We start from the raw sequence: 17,805 nt of genomic DNA on the forward strand, positions 1-17,805 counted from the left end.
CATACTAATGTAGTAACAACCCTTACAGGGAGTGTAGTATATTGTCATCGAACCATACTAATGTAGTAACAACCCTTACAGGGAGTGTAGTGTATGGTCATCGAACCATACTAATATAGCAACAACCCTTACAGGGAGTGTAGTGTATGGTCATAGAACCATGTAGTAACAACCCTTACAGGGAGAGCAGTGTATGGTCATCGAACCATACTAATGTAGTAACAACCCTTACAGGGAGTGTATTGTATGGTCATCGAACCATACTAATATAGCAACAACCCTTACAGGGAGTGTAGTGTATGGTCATAGAACCATGTAGTAACAACCCTTACAGGGAGAGCAGTGTATGGTCATTGAACCATACTAATGTAGTAACAACCCTTACAGGAAGTGTATTGTATGGTCATCGAACCATACTAATGTATTAACAACCCTTACAGGGAGTGTATTGTATGGTCATCGAGCCATACTACTGTAGTAGCAACCCTCATAGGGAGTGTAGTGTTTGGTCATTGAACCATACTAATGTAGTAACAACCCTTACAGGGTGTTTAGTGTATGGTCATCGAACCATACTAATGTAGTGCCTGTAAGAGTGTTAGCTCAGTGGTTAACGCCGATGCCTTCCAATCATAATTGGTCCCCAGTTCGAGTCTCTAAAAGGTTAATGTATTTCGTCCAGTTACAGTACAGAGTTGTTGACAATTGACAATTCTAAATCATGGACGTTAACTATGAATCTTCAAGACTGACTTCGGTCAGCTTGCGGGTTTGATAAGCCAATGAGGCTTCTTCGCGAGTTCCTTGCAGGAGGATCTAAAATACATACATACATAAAAACATAAATACAAACATACAATTTACAATATAACGGTATCGTTGTCCATAACGTCCATAAAGTACTGTTATTTTCACGGGCAGTGAACGTAAGTTCCCGATGCAAACACATGCTATACAAAGTTTATTAGTAATTATAATCAAATAACTGTTACATTATACAAACGCTTGTACGATATATCAGATATAACCATAGGCGTAGGAGCCCAATTTGATTGGGTGGGGTGGGGGGGGGGGGAGGCTGTAAGCCTGTAACGATTTGCCCGAAGAACATAACCAAAATTGTTCGAGCACTTCGCGCGTTAAACATGTTCATGTGCAGATCATATAGGCATGTACAACGCATGCCAATTACATACAATCAGTTGCCGTGTTATTATCCTTCCATATTGGTTATAATTTTGGGGGAAGTCGTTTACAATAATAATGATAAAAATAATATAAGTTTAGCCATTGAAAAACGCATTGCAAATTATTTTTCTTTCAGTAGGTGGGTGCCCGAAAAATTCTCAGCATATTACACGAATTTTCACAACAATATTTGGTTGGGGGCTGAACCCCCACCCCCCCCCACCCCAGCCGCCTACGCTTATTGATAGAACAGCATTTTATATAGATATACCATAGATTATTCAGAGAAAACATTATATCACAATATAACGGCGTTCCACAGTAATATTACGTCAACCAATCCATTACTTTTAATTTAAGGCTATTTTTTTGCTTTGAAAGAGCTCCCTACTATAATTAAGGAGCTGTCACAACAGAGCTCCTTATACTTAGGAAACTGTCACAACGCGAGCTCTCTGCGCAAAAGTAGGATGCTGTCACAAACGAGCGCTTTCTGGTTAGGTAGCGGTCACAAAGAAAGCTGCCTGGTTAAAAGGAGGAGCTGTCGCATAGAGAGATCCTTATAGTTTAATTAGGCAGCTGCCCTCTTCATTATGATTGTTTCGTCTTTGTTGCGTAGAAGTACAGAAGAAGCGAATATAGCATACAAGATCAAAGTATTAATAGATAACAATATCAGCTGATCAGTGATATGGTTAACTGTTTGTTTGTTATGTAAATATCGAGTAGATGGTTTCTGGAAGGCTAAATACATACTGTGAATTGTGTGATATAAGTAAGTTTAAGTTCATGATTAAAGTAACACAATGTGAAGTTTGAGTTTTACATCAATATTCAGAGTTTATCTCCGTTACAAGTGAAATATGTAAATAATTTAATTACCCCCCTCCCCTTCCCCTCTCCCCCACGTACTGTAGATAACATATAATGTTTTATTGACTCAGGTGTACTTTAACACTGTAGGTACAAACAAAATGCATATATTACACGTACAGGCTGCATTTGCAGCAGACCAAATCTTGGGATATTACTCATTTTGGCATACTCCCCAATCGTTTCTCCGCTCTTAATTATAATTATGTAATGTTTTATTCTACTAATTACTGATCCTCAAAGTGCTTGTCTGATTTCAACATTATTAGTGTCATTGTTGTGGACAATTTTGACATATTAGGTTAATGTTGTCTTTTCCTATAAAGTGGAGGATGGGTAAACACTGGATTGTTAGAAATAGCTGAAAGAAGGTTTAGTATATCATTGTAATCACTACAGAGGTTTTATCTATATGCAGAGTGGTAGTTGAGGTTGGGGAGGACCACTGGTTAACAAATCTCTTCCCTTTTATAAGATAAATTCAAGTTGAAATGTATGCAGAATGAGATATAGCATGACTATTACATCTAAGATAAATTATACTATTTTTATTATGATGTATAAATAAGTTTTGAAAAATGAATCGATCTTTTATATTAGGAACAAAGTTTAAGACGAATAATTAAAAAAAACAAGAAACTTAAATACCTTGATCTGCAGAGTCATATAAACATTTTTATTAGGCAAGAACAAATAGAGATTCAACCATGACAGATATGTAGTAGACCACCAAAACACTCAATAATATCGAAGGTCCATAACACCTAAATGTAACTTTGAAATTGCAAGGGGGAAAAGGGAACTTCAAATCCCTAACGCCCTAAGGTTTCCATAACGGATATAAATCCACAAAGCACCCAGGCTTCCTCTTCTTAGAAAATGATAATAAACTGGAACATAAAGTTTATTTACTCGATTTGATTTTGGTGAGTTTTGCCAACATGTGTAATCCCTACCTATAGACTACCCAGTGGAGGAGAAGGTGATGTTTCATTCAGAATTAACAACCGTTCTTTTTAAGATATGTATTGCAAAGTGATGTGAGAAGTCATTAAATTTTAAGGTTACCACGTTTTTTTCTCAATTTCCACTAAGCATTTTGACCCATTACTTTCAAAGTAGGCCTATATGACGTCATTCGGTCAGACCACATTATATTATTGGTATAGGCAAAACTAAGAACACATTTGGTAAACAATTATCAGCAATATAAGTACGGCATTGCCATTCATTATTATTCTAATTAAAGAGGTTATGAAATGGAGTTACAACAGTAAATGATATTCCTTGTGTATGGTGTATACCCTACGAACAATGGCATGCCAAGGAGGGGCGGAGGGGGCAGGGGTGGTCGACCGCCCACCGTCAGTTGGGGAGGGGGCGAAATTATGTTGTCGTTCAGCCGTTGACGAATTAGAACAATACTACGGAGATAAAACCCCTCTCCCTTTTCAACCTCACTGAAAGTATTTATCAGCACAACCTTGCATTTAGAGCTACTTATATATATTGATAAAATTTATATTCTAAATATGCCCCAGAGTGTACCAATTGACGTCTACATTGTTATTGGGGGTGTGGGGATAGGGGGTGGAACCCAGACCCACCTACGTGGTAGTCGGCTAGAATGATCACAGGATACCACCCTCTCCTTTATGAAATCCTTGGTTCGCCTATAGTCCTGCTACAAAGGTTCAGGAACCTAAGTAAATCAATCCGTGGGATATTTTGAATTTGTCCTCCACTTTTGAAATCCTGCTGTCTATATATGGCCCCGTGCAGGGCGCTGTGGTACATGGCATCCATGTCATATAATGTAGTGCCTGTGTAGCTTCATACCTAGCAAAGATCTGTCACGGACTGAAGAGAAACAAGGAGCTGTTACTGAGTTCTATGGTTTAACTTGATCTATTTTAGAAAGAGCCGCATGCTATCACAAGGGAGCTGTTACATAGGGAGCTCCCTGTTATAATTAGGGAACTTCACTGAGAGAGCTCCCTGGTATAACAGGAACTGACAATGAGAGAACTCTGTGCTGTAATTAATCAGCTATCTTCGAGAGAGCACCATGTTAGAATTAGGGAGCCCCCTCATTATCGAGTTTTCGTGTTTGTTGTGTATGCACGATGCTAATATAGAATATGCACACAGGTAAAAGTATCAACAGATAACTATATCAGTGATATGGTAAACAGTTTGTTTGTTATGTAAATATCGAGTGACGGAAGGCTAAAAACATACCAGGGGCGGATCCAGGGGGGGGGCCCGGGGGGCCCGGGCCCCCCCTTTTTGAAAATCCTGAACTTTTTTTTTACCGCGTTCGAGGGAAAGGGCCCCATGCGTGATGAAAAAATTAAAAGAAAAAATATCATATGGAGTCTCGAAGTGTGAAAATTATTTCTATACAAAAATGTAGGTGTTGGGTAGGGTGAGCCGTACGGCACTTTGGAAATTTCAGGAAATACCGAGCCGATTCGGGAAATTTTGGATTCCATTTCGGGAAAAACAAATTTTGAGTGTGGAAGCACTGAGCACGATGCACTTTTAACGTACGTTCGCGGCAGTCCGGATCCAGTAAGCACGAAGCTAGCAGAGAGGGAAACGACTCGCAACTAGACGTGAGTATATGACGAAAGCAATACATGCTACATGTTATAGAAGCACGCACAGTGTGATGAAATTATTAGTTTCAAAAATGTGAGAAAACGAGTGTGGTACGATCGCACGACAGACTCAATCCAAGCCTAGGCTATCCACACATGATAGCCTATGTTTCCCTAACAATACCATTACTGAGGTACCATTGCTACAGTGTGTGGCCTAATGTTATGAAATTACTACACACTCTTCTGTACTGTGGGAACTTGGAACACAATTCTGATTGTCTGGCAGGGGCGTAGCCAGGATAGATTTTTTCCGGAGGGGGGGCTGGATTTTTTGGGGGGTGAGGGGGACTGGCAATCATCTCGGGGGCCTGGAGGTTCCAGGCTCCATATGCTAGGCTATTAATGCTTAAGGCAAGCGATTTTTTTGGGGGGGGAGGGGGGCTTGCGATCATTTGGGGGCCAGCCCCCCCCCCCCCCAGTGGCTACGCCCCTGTTGTCTCACTCTCGAACTTAGCAAAAATATAATACAGCAAGAATATATCGATTTAGCACAATAGTTTAGTGCGAAAATTTCGCTTTTTGGGAATATGGGTGTCGGAAATTTGTGGCCGTCTGGTCGCATAGGCACTGTAGGCCTACCTTTTGGCAATAACCTCCGTTGGAGGTTCGGGCAGCCAACCATACACGAGGGAATGGTGCAACCGTGCAAGGACCAGCCTAGCCTGGGATTTAACACAGGGAGGGATTTTGATGCATGTAAATTACAGGTTGGCGTAGCCTGGGGTCGGGGGGGGGGGCAGGAGGCTTCCAAAAAGTGGGGGGTGTGGGCAGCACAACATCAGAGGGGCACTTTCCCATTACACAATTCCCACTCGTCGTACCATCAATACAGAATAATCAGTGTCGGAGCTATGGGGGGCATGAGGGGCAACTCCTCCAGAACAAATGGTCTTGCTCACCCCAGCTGTCCCCACTTTCCAGGGGCAATTTGTGAAAATTTGAGCCCTATTCAGTGTTATTTTTCCCCCACTCCCCTCCCCTCCTGAAATTCTGCCCCCCCCCTTGTCCCCTCAAAATTCTGAAGTCCGCCGCTGCCACTGAAAACATTCCATTATTATTTATATTTTAATTTTGTTTGGGAGCGAAAAAAAAACATTCGGCCTATTCATATAGGAGGGGCATATTTTACATTTCAATGGGGCGCCATTGCTGTATTGGGGGAAGTGGGGGCACGTGCCCCCAGTGCCCCCCCCCCGGCTCCTACCTCCAGCCTGGGGCTCTCTCGGCCTAGGTAGGCTGAGTGGTCACTGCAGGAAGTCCCCACAAACCTCAGCCGACACCACAAATCTTGTCATTAATGCAATGCTTTCATTGCCTGATTCTGATTCGAAACTGTATTATATATCTCCATTTCAGATTGAGTCCTATATAGTAAGCAGCATGGGAAAGAGAACGAGAGGAAAACAACGTGGGCAGCAGGATATTTTCCAAGCATTCCAGAGGGGGAAGAGGTATATACAATTATATTTCAATCAATTATGATACTTTGAGGGGAATAGGCTGGGGGTCCTCAGCATTATCTACTCAATCTTCCTGTATAGGCCCGACGGTAACAAAATTTGACAGTTAGGAGATGCGAAACAATAGAAGGGTGAAAGTCTCTAGGTGGGGAGGATGACAAATTTTCCTGGGGCTTTGCTATGCCTCCTGCCAGGGACACTCTGGCTACAGTTCTGCCCTTTCCCAACAGGAAAATTTCAACAATATCATACTAATTGTTGGCCCCTTTTTTATATTAACTCTGATGCTCTGTCCACAATTTTCAGAATTTTTTATTTTCGCAGCTAACCAAGTACTAAAAAATGTTGTAGATGAGTATCTAATCACATTGTGTGGATGTGTCTCAGTTTTTTCCCTTCATTCCTACTTATAGGACTGGTCGACGCTGTCTTGCTAGTGGTTCTTCACATCAAGGTGATTTCGCGGACGGTGGAAAACAATGTGTGGGCATGTCTCTACGATTTCTCGTGGATCGCTGTCTCGGTGTTATCGATGATGTCAGTTTCACGACAGAGGATGTTGATCACGTACTCTACAGCGGTGATCAACTATATAGACAAATAGCAGAGGAGAGGGATGTCCAGTATTTATTAGTTGAGGAAATCCCCGATGTCATCACTGTGGACAATGAGCGTCTGGATATAACAAAGCACCAGCCATACTCAGGAACACTTGAGGTCACCGAATCCAACAACGAATCACTGGTTTATGCTTTTCCGGAGGCGCTTGCAAATGCTGTGGAACGTAGTCAATATTTATTTGTGACTATTGGCAGCTCACCAGGATACACCAGCGCTTTCTTTTACAAGGGTGATGGTACATTTCTGTGCTTCGATTCACACTCTCGTAATTCATCTGGAGAGAGTAGTCCCAGTGGTAGAGCTGTTATCATGAAAATTGAATCTTTGGAAGCAGCTGTTTCCTACACCAAGGATCTAGCCAAGTCTCTCAACCAAACTACGGCATGTTTCGAGATAACCCCAACTGGAATTTCCAGAAGGTAAACTCCTTTTTTGAGGCTACAAAGGCAAAGATGTCTTTCCTGATATGTTCTGCATATTTGCAATTGAGTTTATACTAGCATTTAGGCGCTGCGCAGGCCCGTAGCCAGACCATGTTCACGGGGGAGGGGGGGGGGTGAAAAATGTCTAGGGGGCGAAGATTTTTCCAGGGGGGAAATGCATATTTTGTTATGTTTTCTAGATTTTTTTCAAGGGGTGCCGCCTTCCTGCCCACCTCACCTTCCCCCTGCCCCCTCCTTGACTACGGGCATGGCGCTGCACCGCACTGCACTAAACTTGGCAACGCTACAGATTATTTCACTATATTACCGGACTCCTTCCCAACACCGTTTCCACAAAGATTTATGTCATTTGTTTTAGAGTCAGCAAATCAGTGCCTGTAATTGGCTGTTGGAATTGTCGGCGCTGCACGGCACCGTGAAAGCTAGCATATTTTCAACTTCATTTTGAAGCGGGGTTCAGCGCGGTCCGGCGCGCATATTTTTATTCCCCATGACGGATAAGGGTTCTTCAGGAATTCACAAATTTGTTTCGGGCGACGAAAATAGTCATCAGCTCAGGGGGAATGAAGCATGTTCTTTTATATTCTGACGTCAGAATCACAAAAAAGGTCCAGAAAGTGTTTTTGGGACAGTGGGTGTTGCCTCATTTTATTCTTAATGGGAATTGCCCTTATTCGCAATTCGTCTCTGGGAAAAAATATGCATGCGGCGCGGCGTCCGGTGTTGCCGCCCCTTTCGTGTTGGGAAGGAGATTAACAAATCATAGAATCAACAAGAAAAACAGTTATACTTATGTAGTTTATGCTGACTAAAATCCAATATGACCCCCTCTAACCCCCCCCCCCCCCACACACACATTCAACCCATCCAAACATGATGTGTAATAACAGTAACATTTACTTTAATAATTTTATTCTCATGTTTTCAGCTTGATACAGTCTCCTGACAGGAGAGATGCTGACGACCATCCCATGAGACAACACAACTCACCAGTATCAGCTAATTCAACACCAGGTAGCCGCAATGAGGAGGGGCTATCCTCGGAGGAAGATAGCGTCTTGGGAGAAAACCAAACCTCCGATGAAAGTGATGGTAGTCAATCACCTCCGAAACGAAGTAGACCAAGTAAGACTAAAAGTTGCATGCATTATGTCTCTTCTGGAGGCCTACTAGCTAGCGTGTTTTGGCCTAACCCTAATAGCCCGCTGCAACCCAGCTAACGAAACGAGCAGTACAATATGCAAATACGTCACCGCACGCATACGCAAATATTTTCCATAGTAGTTACACTGAACAACCCCCCCCCCCCCAACACCCATTGGATTGTCCTCTACACATGTCAGTATCTGGCACGGGGGTCAAAGTTTATAATCCAGTCTGAATAACTGTGTCACTGTGTAATCTTGTATTTTCTTGGTTTCTTCAGCATTGGAAGAATCTGATGCAGAGGGAATGGCAGATCCTACTGACAACATGGAACCCAGCCAACATGACAGTAATACAGCTGATGAGGATCGAGAAGACCCAGATGTTGGTGTCCGTTCGTCCATGTACGACATTAGCCAATGTGTGGGAAAGAGAGTTAATGACGATAGCAAGTACAAGCTAATTAAGGACAGAATTCCTCCCGCATCCTATATATTCCCATGTAAAGAGTATCCAGATAAAGCAAAGAAATCCGGAGTGAGGAAACGGTCGTGCCAACACAAATGGTTTACACAGTTTGAATACATCACTTATTCGTTGAAAGAAAGTGGTCTCTACTGTCTGGCATGTGTCCTGTTTTCTGTTGAAAATCGTACCAGTGGCCGTGCCCAGTTCCTCATCAACAAACCTTATACCAACTGGAAGGATGCACTATCTGATTTGAAGAAACATTCGGTGTGTGAATATCACAAAACCTCAGCAGCTCTGATGGAGAGTTTCGTTAGCACAACCCAAAACGAGGCCAGTCGTGTTGACCTGATGCTGAATGCACGTAAAATGGAACAAATTGCAAAGAACAGAGATGTTCTCAGATCTATTCTACGGTGCGTGGAATACTGTGGTCGTCATGGTATTGCTATGCGAGGTCATGCCGGGGAGGATGCATTTGGATATAGTGGAAATTTCAATGGCCTCCTTCGGCTTTGTATCGAATCAGGAGACAAAACACTAGAAGCACATTTTGAAACGTGCGCGAGGAGTGCTACGTATTCTTCAAAAACCACCCAAAATGAATTATTGAACTGCATCAAGGAATTCATTCAGCAGCATATCATCAAAGAAATCAACGCGCAACACCATGGCCCCTTGTTCGGTATTCAGGCAGATGAGGTAACAGATGTCAGTAATAAAGAACAGCTTGGGTTAGTCTTACGTTACCTAGTCAATGACAAGCCTGTTGAGCGAATTGTTGAATTTATCGAGTGTGAGAATATCACAGGATTGGCCCTTGCTAAACAGATTCTTGATAAGATTGACGGAATCGGCCTGAGCATGAATGAATGCCGCTCGCAGTCTTATGATGGTGCCGGAAACATGGCTGGTTTGAGACGTGGATGTGCCTCCAGAATTTCGAACTTGCACCCCAAAGCTGTGTACTACTACTGCATGAGCCACGACTTGAACCTTGCTGTATCAAAGTCGTGTAATTTGCCAGAGATGCAAGTAATGCTTGACGCGGTCAAACAGGTCGGCTTGTTTTTTAGATATTCCCCTAAGAAGCAAACGTGTCTGGAGGCCTCAATTGACAAAATAAACCGTGAACGTCGAGAATCATCAGCAGTACCTGATCAGGGAGCAGGCTTGATAAACAAGCGCAAGGTGAAGATGTTGTGTGAGACACGCTGGGTGGAACGCCATACTGCACTCCAAGACCTAGATGACATGTTCGAGGCTGTGATTGATTGTTTGGCATCAATTTCATCTGGGGATGGCAACTGGGACACCAAATCAGTGACGGAGGCTAATGGACTGCTCATCCATTTGACAAGTCCCAAGTTAATCGTAGCGTTCAAAGTAAACCTTCATTTTTCAGGATACCTAAAATCACTGAGCCTACTTCTACAGGGTCCGACGCAGGACATAATAACAGCGCACGAGAAAGTCAAACTTGTGCTCGATGAGTTTAAGGATGTTAGAGCAACATCCGAGGATAAATTCAGAGAGGTCTGGCAAAACGCACAAACTCTAGCGGGGAAGGAATATGTTCAAGTTGAACTATCTATGCCTAGGAGATGTGGTCGGCAAACCATGCGCTCCAATATCGAAGCCAACTCTCCTGAAGATTACTGGAGGAAAGCTATTTTCATAACATACCTAGACCACTTAATCTCAGAATTCAACTCCAGATTCACGCATGCCAGTAAAGTGGCAGCTAGATCTCTCAGCCTACTACCCGCACACATACACAATCTTAATGATGAGGAGATGTCCGATATTCACCAGTTCTATGCTGCAGACATGCCCTCTCCAAATACCTTCACCCATGAGATCAACCTGTGGAAGAGAGAATGGCGTAGTACCATCGAAGACAGGCCGAAGGATATAGAGGAAACTCTGAACCGTATGAATAAATCATTCTACCCCAACATCACTCAAATCTTGAGGCTCCTGCTAATGTTACCAGTGTCATCTGCATCTGTAGAAAGAAGCCACTCGGCATTGAAGTTAATCAAAAACAAACTAAGGTCAACAATGGAGAACGAACGGCTGAATGCTCTGGTGTTGTTATACGTACACAAGTCAATAAAGCTTGACTACGACATTATAATTGACATGTATGCAAGGAGGAATACCAGACGAATGATGCTTTGCAACCCACTTGCAGACTGACAATCTCCTCCATTATTCAGGAACATTCTGAGATAATATAGCTGTGCCTTTCTTTGTATGAGTATTGACAGTCCACACTCTTTTGGTCCCTATGGCAAGGGGTTATTTTGATGATGACAACATTTCAGAGTTGACTATTATCAGTACCATGATGTCATGACTTCCATTTTTTAACGGTTTTGCTGCCCGTAGACTGAGATTGGACAACTTCCTCTGGATACAGACTGCCCTTTCTAAATTTGAGCTATTCTGTTTATCTGTTATTGTTGCTATCATTATTTAAAGTATTCAAAATGGTTATTTATTATGCTCGAATCATTGATTCTAGATATAGCTGTTAGAAATTTATGTATCGCTGCTCAGAAAGTTCCTTATGGGGGATAAACTATATTAATTATGTGTTCTGTGGACCACCATCGAATGGAGTCATGAGATAGTTCGAGGTTTATTCCGTCATCTGTTCGATCGAGATACCCACATGACATGAACATACTCATCCATTGCCTAGTGATCCATGTAAGAATGGTAGTTTTTCATTGCAACTTACCCTAGTATTGCGTGACCTCACGAGGCTACTTTTAAGAACATGAAATTATTGCACCTTAATGATATCCCACGTGTAATTTTTTGTAAAATAAATTTGCAAAAAGAGTACACCATCATTCTGATAAAGTGAAGGTGAGAGGGGCACTCTGACTGCATCAATAGTCTCCATCTGGAAGGGGGCATCCAAGATGAAATGGCCTGGAGTAGCCTGGTAAAAAGTAGTTTGCATCACCATCTACTCCCCAAAGACGTAAAACCCAGCTCATTGCTCGAAATTGCAAATATATGCCCGGCAAACCATGAATACATGATTTATTGGAAATAAATTTTACTCCAAACTTTCACGAAAAGTAGCACCAGATTGCACCGAGGACCTCCATATTTTGTGAAATTTTCCAAAGGGGGAGGGGGCACCCACTCCCCTTAGACCCCTCCCCCAGGACGACGATTAGGCATTTCCCATCTGGGCCCCCCCTTCGGCGAAATCCTGGATCCGCCACTGCATACCGTGAGTAGCGTGATATATATTCCGATTTTGATCGCCGTTATGAGTAAACATTACACGATGATTGCATATCTGTTTGCATTGACTTAAGTGTACTCTATCACTGCAGGTACACAGTGACTCAGAACAGCGAAATGAACGAATGCTACACATTCCATGTACGATACTTCCTCAGCGCTAACTTAGGCCTCTAATATACAAGTCATTCAATTTCTTTGAAATGAGCGTAGAAAATGGAGATGGGAGACGTTGGGGGGGGGGGCACGGGTGTGAAAATGTGAGAAACACCAGGCGCGTATCCAGGGGGGCGTTGGGGGCGCGCGCCCCCCGGGTAAAAAAAGGGGAGAGAAAAAAAGAGAAGAAAAAAGGTAAAAAAGAGGGGGGAGGGAAATAGGAGGGAGAGGAAGGAAGGGAAAAGAAAAAGAAGAAAGAAAGAAAGAAAAAGGGAGGGAGTAGAGGACGGTCATAATTACAGCGCTGAAACCTATCATATACACAGGGTAGCCAGTGACAGATCGAGGATTTCGGAAGGGGCGTGCGTCTCACCCTACCCCTTACCTTACACTGTACTGTATGGATATCTAGCAATATCTATCGATATCTAGGGACGAAAATCCCAAGATCTTCCCTAAACTGAAGGCAGATAGAGAATCGAAGCCTTCAGTGTGTAATGAGCTTGAAACTGTGCGTCTTTCGAAATGAAAAGAATGTGGGGCACAGTAGCGTAACTCCGCTATGGGCTCGGACCATGCTGAGCTGGGGGCCCCGACCAAAAAGGGGCCCCGCCTACTGATGCACAGAAAAAGGGTACCTCTTTGGATAGAGAGGGCCCGTTTTACATGGGAAAGAAAACTCATACAAAACTGAACAAGATAATATACATGTTTTCACGTGATACGGAATACGGACATCATGATCATGGGCTCATTGGGTATTAATGTATGTATCGAGCTAGTTGTGTTATTTATTATTATAATGAAAAATTCTAAACCAATAACCCAACACCCCACAGACTTGAAACTGCGTTCATTTGAAAAAATAGGCAGGGCTTTCATATAAATATAATAATGCAAGGTAAGAATAAAGATGCCTTCGGTGTGTCTGGTAAGTAAAAAAGCACAGGAAATTAGGCTTAGATGGAGACACAGTTTCAGCCGAAATTAGGCCTATGCTTAGGTTTGATTTCTGTATTTGTACAGTAGTCTACATTATACTTCATAAGTAGGGGGAGGGGGGGGGCACTTGCCCCCTGGAAAATCAAATATTGAAAAAAATAGTTAAGCATTTGACATTTTAATGACTTCATCCAACCAACAGTTCTCTAGTTATGTTCATTGCATATGGACCCATAATGCATTACTGAAATTATTGAAAGTCAAAGGCCTAAGACGTGAGATCTCAAAATAACCGATGTGTAAATGCAACTTGAACTGGAAGTGTCTTTTCCGACGATCTAGGAGTACTGTTTGACAAAAAAATCCACGTACGCTCCGCGCCAACCGATGGTGGCGCTCCGCTTAGATAGTATCAAGTAGTGTGTTACACAGTGGCGTCACCAGACTTTTCAGTCTGGGGGGCACAGGGGGGGCACCAGCATTTGATGGGGGGGCACTTAGGTGGATACGGATCGCCGTCCTGGGGGAGGGGTCTAAGGGGAGGGTGCCCCCTCCAGGCGCGGCGGAACGGGAAAATATTGGGTGGGGGGTGGCTAATGTGTAGAGACTATCTAAGCGGAGCGCCACCATCAGTTGGCGCGGAGCGTACAAGAAAAATTTGGGTTTTTCAAACCCCCAGATGGCCAGAAACGGCACTTCCCGAGTGTTTTATGCTGCAAATACCTAGCCCTAAAATATGGGTCTCAAGCCTGCAATTTCTCAGATTGCACGTAAAAGTCTGTAAAAACATTGTAATTTGTATATTCGATGGTGTTTTAAGAGAGTAGCTATTACTCGTAGTGTACTCGCAAAGACGTTTTTGAGTGTAGTAAGGAGATGTTGGAGAACTGCAGGCTGAAATGAAGCAAGTCATTGGCCTAAGACGAAGTTGTGTTGCGCTTACCGGTACTCACACTCACTGCTTCCACTTTTCACAGGGCGTGAAGACGCGGTTGGGGTGACAATGTGGTCTATAGCCAGGGGACGGGCCGAGGGTCCCCCCAGCATTTACTAAAATCATTACACCTATATAGTATACGTGTGCATCGGACAGATCGACAAGTATGCATTGAAAAATGGGCAGATGCACGCTTCGGAGCCTTGGTAAATATTGGGGGGCTTATCATGCATTTGCCCCCTCAACTTTTTCATTGGGGGAGGGCTGAGCCCAAGGGCGTAGGAACCGGGGGCTGGGGGGCGCCAGCCCCCCCCCCCCCCAGTGAAAAATGTGGAGGGGCGGAAGTATCATTCCGCCCCCCCCCCCCCCCGCTTCGCAAGTCAGAAAACCCCTTTTTCATTTCCAAATGAGAAAAAAATCTCATTTGGAGCACCAAATTGCATCTAAGGCCAGGTGAAAATGCAAAATTATATACAAAATGGAGTGGGTGGGTTGAAGTGTGCTATATTGCACCAAATTGCATCTGAGGCCCCCTGGAATGCAAACAAATTCCAAAGGGGCCACCCCCTCCCCTTAGACCCCTCCCCCAGGCCGGCCATCAGTCTTCAGCCCCCCACTCAAAAGTACCTTCCTACGCCACTGGCTGAGCCCCCAAAGCCCCCCGGTTCCGCCGCCACTGCCCCCCTCCCCTTTGGAAAATTTTCGCATACGGAGGATGGGCTAGATGCAAAATGCTGCCACATTTGATGCTAAATTCGATCTGAAGATAACTCCAGAAATTGCTATATTTGAGGTAATGATTGTAACAAGGCGCAGAATTTTGCAGAGGATATGAACCACATGCTGTCGATATTATGCCAAACCCTATATCAATAGAACCTACATTTGTTGAATTAATGTGTGCATGACCCCCGACTCCTTTCTTGTCCTTCTCGTTTTCGCCCATTATCTATTAAGATGTAACAGGTTCCAGCATCGTTATTGGCTCCTATCATGGATCTCACCATGCAATCCAAGTTTGATCACACATCGAGTATGGCTCAGTATGCAGGTGTGAACATTCGACATTTGTTCCTACAAGCATCTGACCTCAAATGACCTCTGCACCCCCTACACAACAGGGTTAATATATGGGTCCACAAATATAGGCAAGTATGGTGCCTGCGGACCCTCACATTCTCACATTTCGTCAGCTCCTAACCTGTCAACCTCAGACCAAGGCAACATATTGCAGTACCCTCCCTTCTCACAGTCATGTAGCTCGCGAAGCGGGCGTGTATATCCGCTGGTATGGCGTGAGTACTGACACATTCAATGAAAATATCGACACATGTTGTGATGGCGCGGGTTACGACTTCGATACCCGACGTTCAAGGATAAACTTGTTCATCTTTTCGCAGCTCATTTGAAGAAAATACGAATTTCTGTGCTTCTTTGTCCTTATGAAAAACCAACTCAGATGGTGGGAGTTGAATATAACAAAATATATATATATTTTTTTACCAACCCAAATATCAGATGGGGGGCAGTCGGTTTTCCAGGGGGGGACGTGCCCCCCTGGCCCCCCTTGGCGACGCCACTGGTGTTACACCTATATGACCTACTGACCACCCACCCCTCTTGTAAACATTTCTGCAGACGCTCTTGCTTTGACCTCCTGGTAGGGGGCCCGGGCCCCAGGATCATCGTTACGCCACTGGTAGGGCAATGCACAATAAACAGATAAAAATTATTTATTTCAGTCTCATTTCAACTATTCGAATTTGTAAAGCAAACAGCAGATATCACACCATATCAGTGAGCATGAAAAGGATGAACAGCCTGCAAACTGTGTGTTTGTGTAGTGTTCGGTTTCGGAAATATCTGTTATTTTTCCTTCAACCAAGTTTTATAATAGCCGTTATAAGAGGTTTTCATATTTGTACACCAATAAATTAACTGTGTCTGAATTTTTCGAAAATTCCCTGACCAACATTCTTCATCATACTTTCCTCTACTCGTGCAATTTTGACTGGTCGGTTAGGGGTTGAAGGAGGTTTTTCTATTTCGGTTGTCCAATAGATGAAATTTTGTGCAACATTATGGGTATGTTTTGAAGTGAATTTATTCACGAGAATTGTCAAATTTCAAATTCTGAACAAATAATGGGCTTAAAATCTTGAAAAAAAAACTATTGGGAAATTCTTGGTTCTCAGGCAAAAATGTATATCTGGTTGGTCCTTTTTAATCCCGAGAAGTGCCATTTCCGGTGATCTGGGGGTATCAAAACCAGAAATTTTCTCGTATGACGCTGCGCGCCAACCGATGGTGGCACTCCGCTTAGTAATTCGCGCCCCCGGGTTAGAAAATCCTGGATACGCCCCTGAATACTAGTAACACTCATCTGGGCATGTCTTCGTATGCAAGCTTACTTCACATCACGAGAATATCCTCGCTGTTCGCGAGTCAGGAGAAGAATTAAAATAAATCGAGGCAGATAAAGCAAGATAAAGGTGCTCATTTATACATTGTGTACCTCTGTTTCATGCTGAGACCAAGTCATGAAATATTGCATATCATAACAAACACCTCAATCGTGTCTCCGCTCTCAAATCCTCCCAACTTCTTGTATAATTTCAACATTCCTAGTGGACAAAACTCACATCTCATTTTAACCCCCCCCCCCTCCCCCTTCCACCTAAACGGTAGAGGATGGTAACACCGGATTGTTAGATAATACTGCTTTGAGATGTGACAGATTCGAGTTTTGTGAACATATTGTTTCACTAATCAGTTATTACTACAAATTAACAGCACACAGCGTTAGTTTACCACTATATAGGCATAGGAGATAAAGCTACAAACACAATCAGCTGCTTTAAGCTAAAATAGAAAATGCTCTGTTCAGGAGCGTCAATCCGAATTGAGAGTTAGGTAAAGGGGGGGGGGGCATAAATAAGGGTACATGAATAAAACTGAAGGAGTCGGCGAGCAAAGCCTTTTCGGGTGGGGTCCAGGGGCGAATCCCCGCCAGGGTCCAGGGGTCGGACTCTACAAATCTTCAGGTTTACTTCTGTTTGGTGCCTGAATTGATATGTCATTCATATAGTCACATTTGACAAGATTAGACTTGATTTAAAAAGACTTATCTATTTCACCTCCTGATGTAACTTATAGCATTAATCATGATTATTCAGATTGAAACTTAAACCCAAAAGGAAGCATATAAACTTTGCACACAATAATATCTTGTTATCCAGACATCTACAACATGCACACATATGGTATTATAAGTACATTTGAAAAGCACTATTTGGTATCTAGGTATATTCACTTCATCGGAAACAACAAATCATAAAAATAAAGATATACTTCAGGCCGTAGCCTGGGTAAAATTCTTTGCAGCAGTTAAGGAACATCAAGAAAATATTCATCGTCCAAATGTTACATAGCGATGCCTTGATCTGCGGATATACGGTACCAGCTGGCGCTTTTTCAAGAAATTTGAGTGGGTTGGTCATTTCCAAAAAGGGACCGTTATGACACTATCTGAGCGGAGCGCCACCATCGGTTGACGAATGGCGTAACAATACAAGCACTGGCATATGATGGTAGCCGTAGCAAAAACATGGTTAGGGGAAGCCATATGGGGAATT

General features: G+C 43.2%; 2 protein-coding genes across 9 annotated transcripts in view; both read left to right on the forward strand.

Moving 5' to 3' along the window:
- LOC139970049 (uncharacterized) overlaps nucleotides 1-17,805 on the forward strand; it is a 245,528-nt gene that overhangs the window by 6,996 nt on the left and 220,727 nt on the right. The window contains exon 4 of one of the 8 annotated variants that reach the window (XM_071975662.1): nucleotides 14,211-14,450. The exons of the other annotated variants lie outside the window; for them this stretch is intronic. Within the exon in view, the coding sequence (XP_071831763.1) occupies nucleotides 14,211-14,234 (24 nt within the window). The 3' untranslated portion in view covers nucleotides 14,235-14,450. Of the gene's footprint in view, nucleotides 1-14,210; nucleotides 14,451-17,805 lie in introns of those variants that run through there. 8 annotated transcript variants of the gene reach the window in all.
- LOC139969358 (52 kDa repressor of the inhibitor of the protein kinase-like) lies at nucleotides 5,738-12,118 on the forward strand. The gene is made up of 4 exons (XM_071974244.1): nucleotides 5,738-6,178; nucleotides 6,601-7,227; nucleotides 8,180-8,376; nucleotides 8,678-12,118. Exons 1-4 carry the CDS (start codon nucleotides 6,030-6,032, stop codon nucleotides 11,065-11,067), a joined length of 3,363 nt encoding a protein of 1,120 aa, XP_071830345.1. The 5' UTR covers nucleotides 5,738-6,029; the 3' UTR covers nucleotides 11,068-12,118.

Source organism: Apostichopus japonicus, chromosome 7 (assembly GCF_037975245.1).
Source record: "Apostichopus japonicus isolate 1M-3 chromosome 7, ASM3797524v1, whole genome shotgun sequence".
NCBI classification, from domain to species: Eukaryota; Metazoa; Echinodermata; class Holothuroidea; order Aspidochirotida; family Stichopodidae; genus Apostichopus; species Apostichopus japonicus.

Coding starts and splice junctions, on each gene's coding strand:
- LOC139969358 (XM_071974244.1), top strand. CDS start 6,030: ATGCTTTCATTGCCTGATTCTGATTCGAAACTGTATTATATATCTCCA. Junction 7,228..8,179: donor CCAACTGGAATTTCCAGAAG/GTAAACTCCTTT, acceptor TCATGTTTTCAG/CTTGATACAGTCTCCTGACA. Junction 8,377..8,677: donor TCCGAAACGAAGTAGACCAA/GTAAGACTAAAA, acceptor TGGTTTCTTCAG/CATTGGAAGAATCTGATGCA.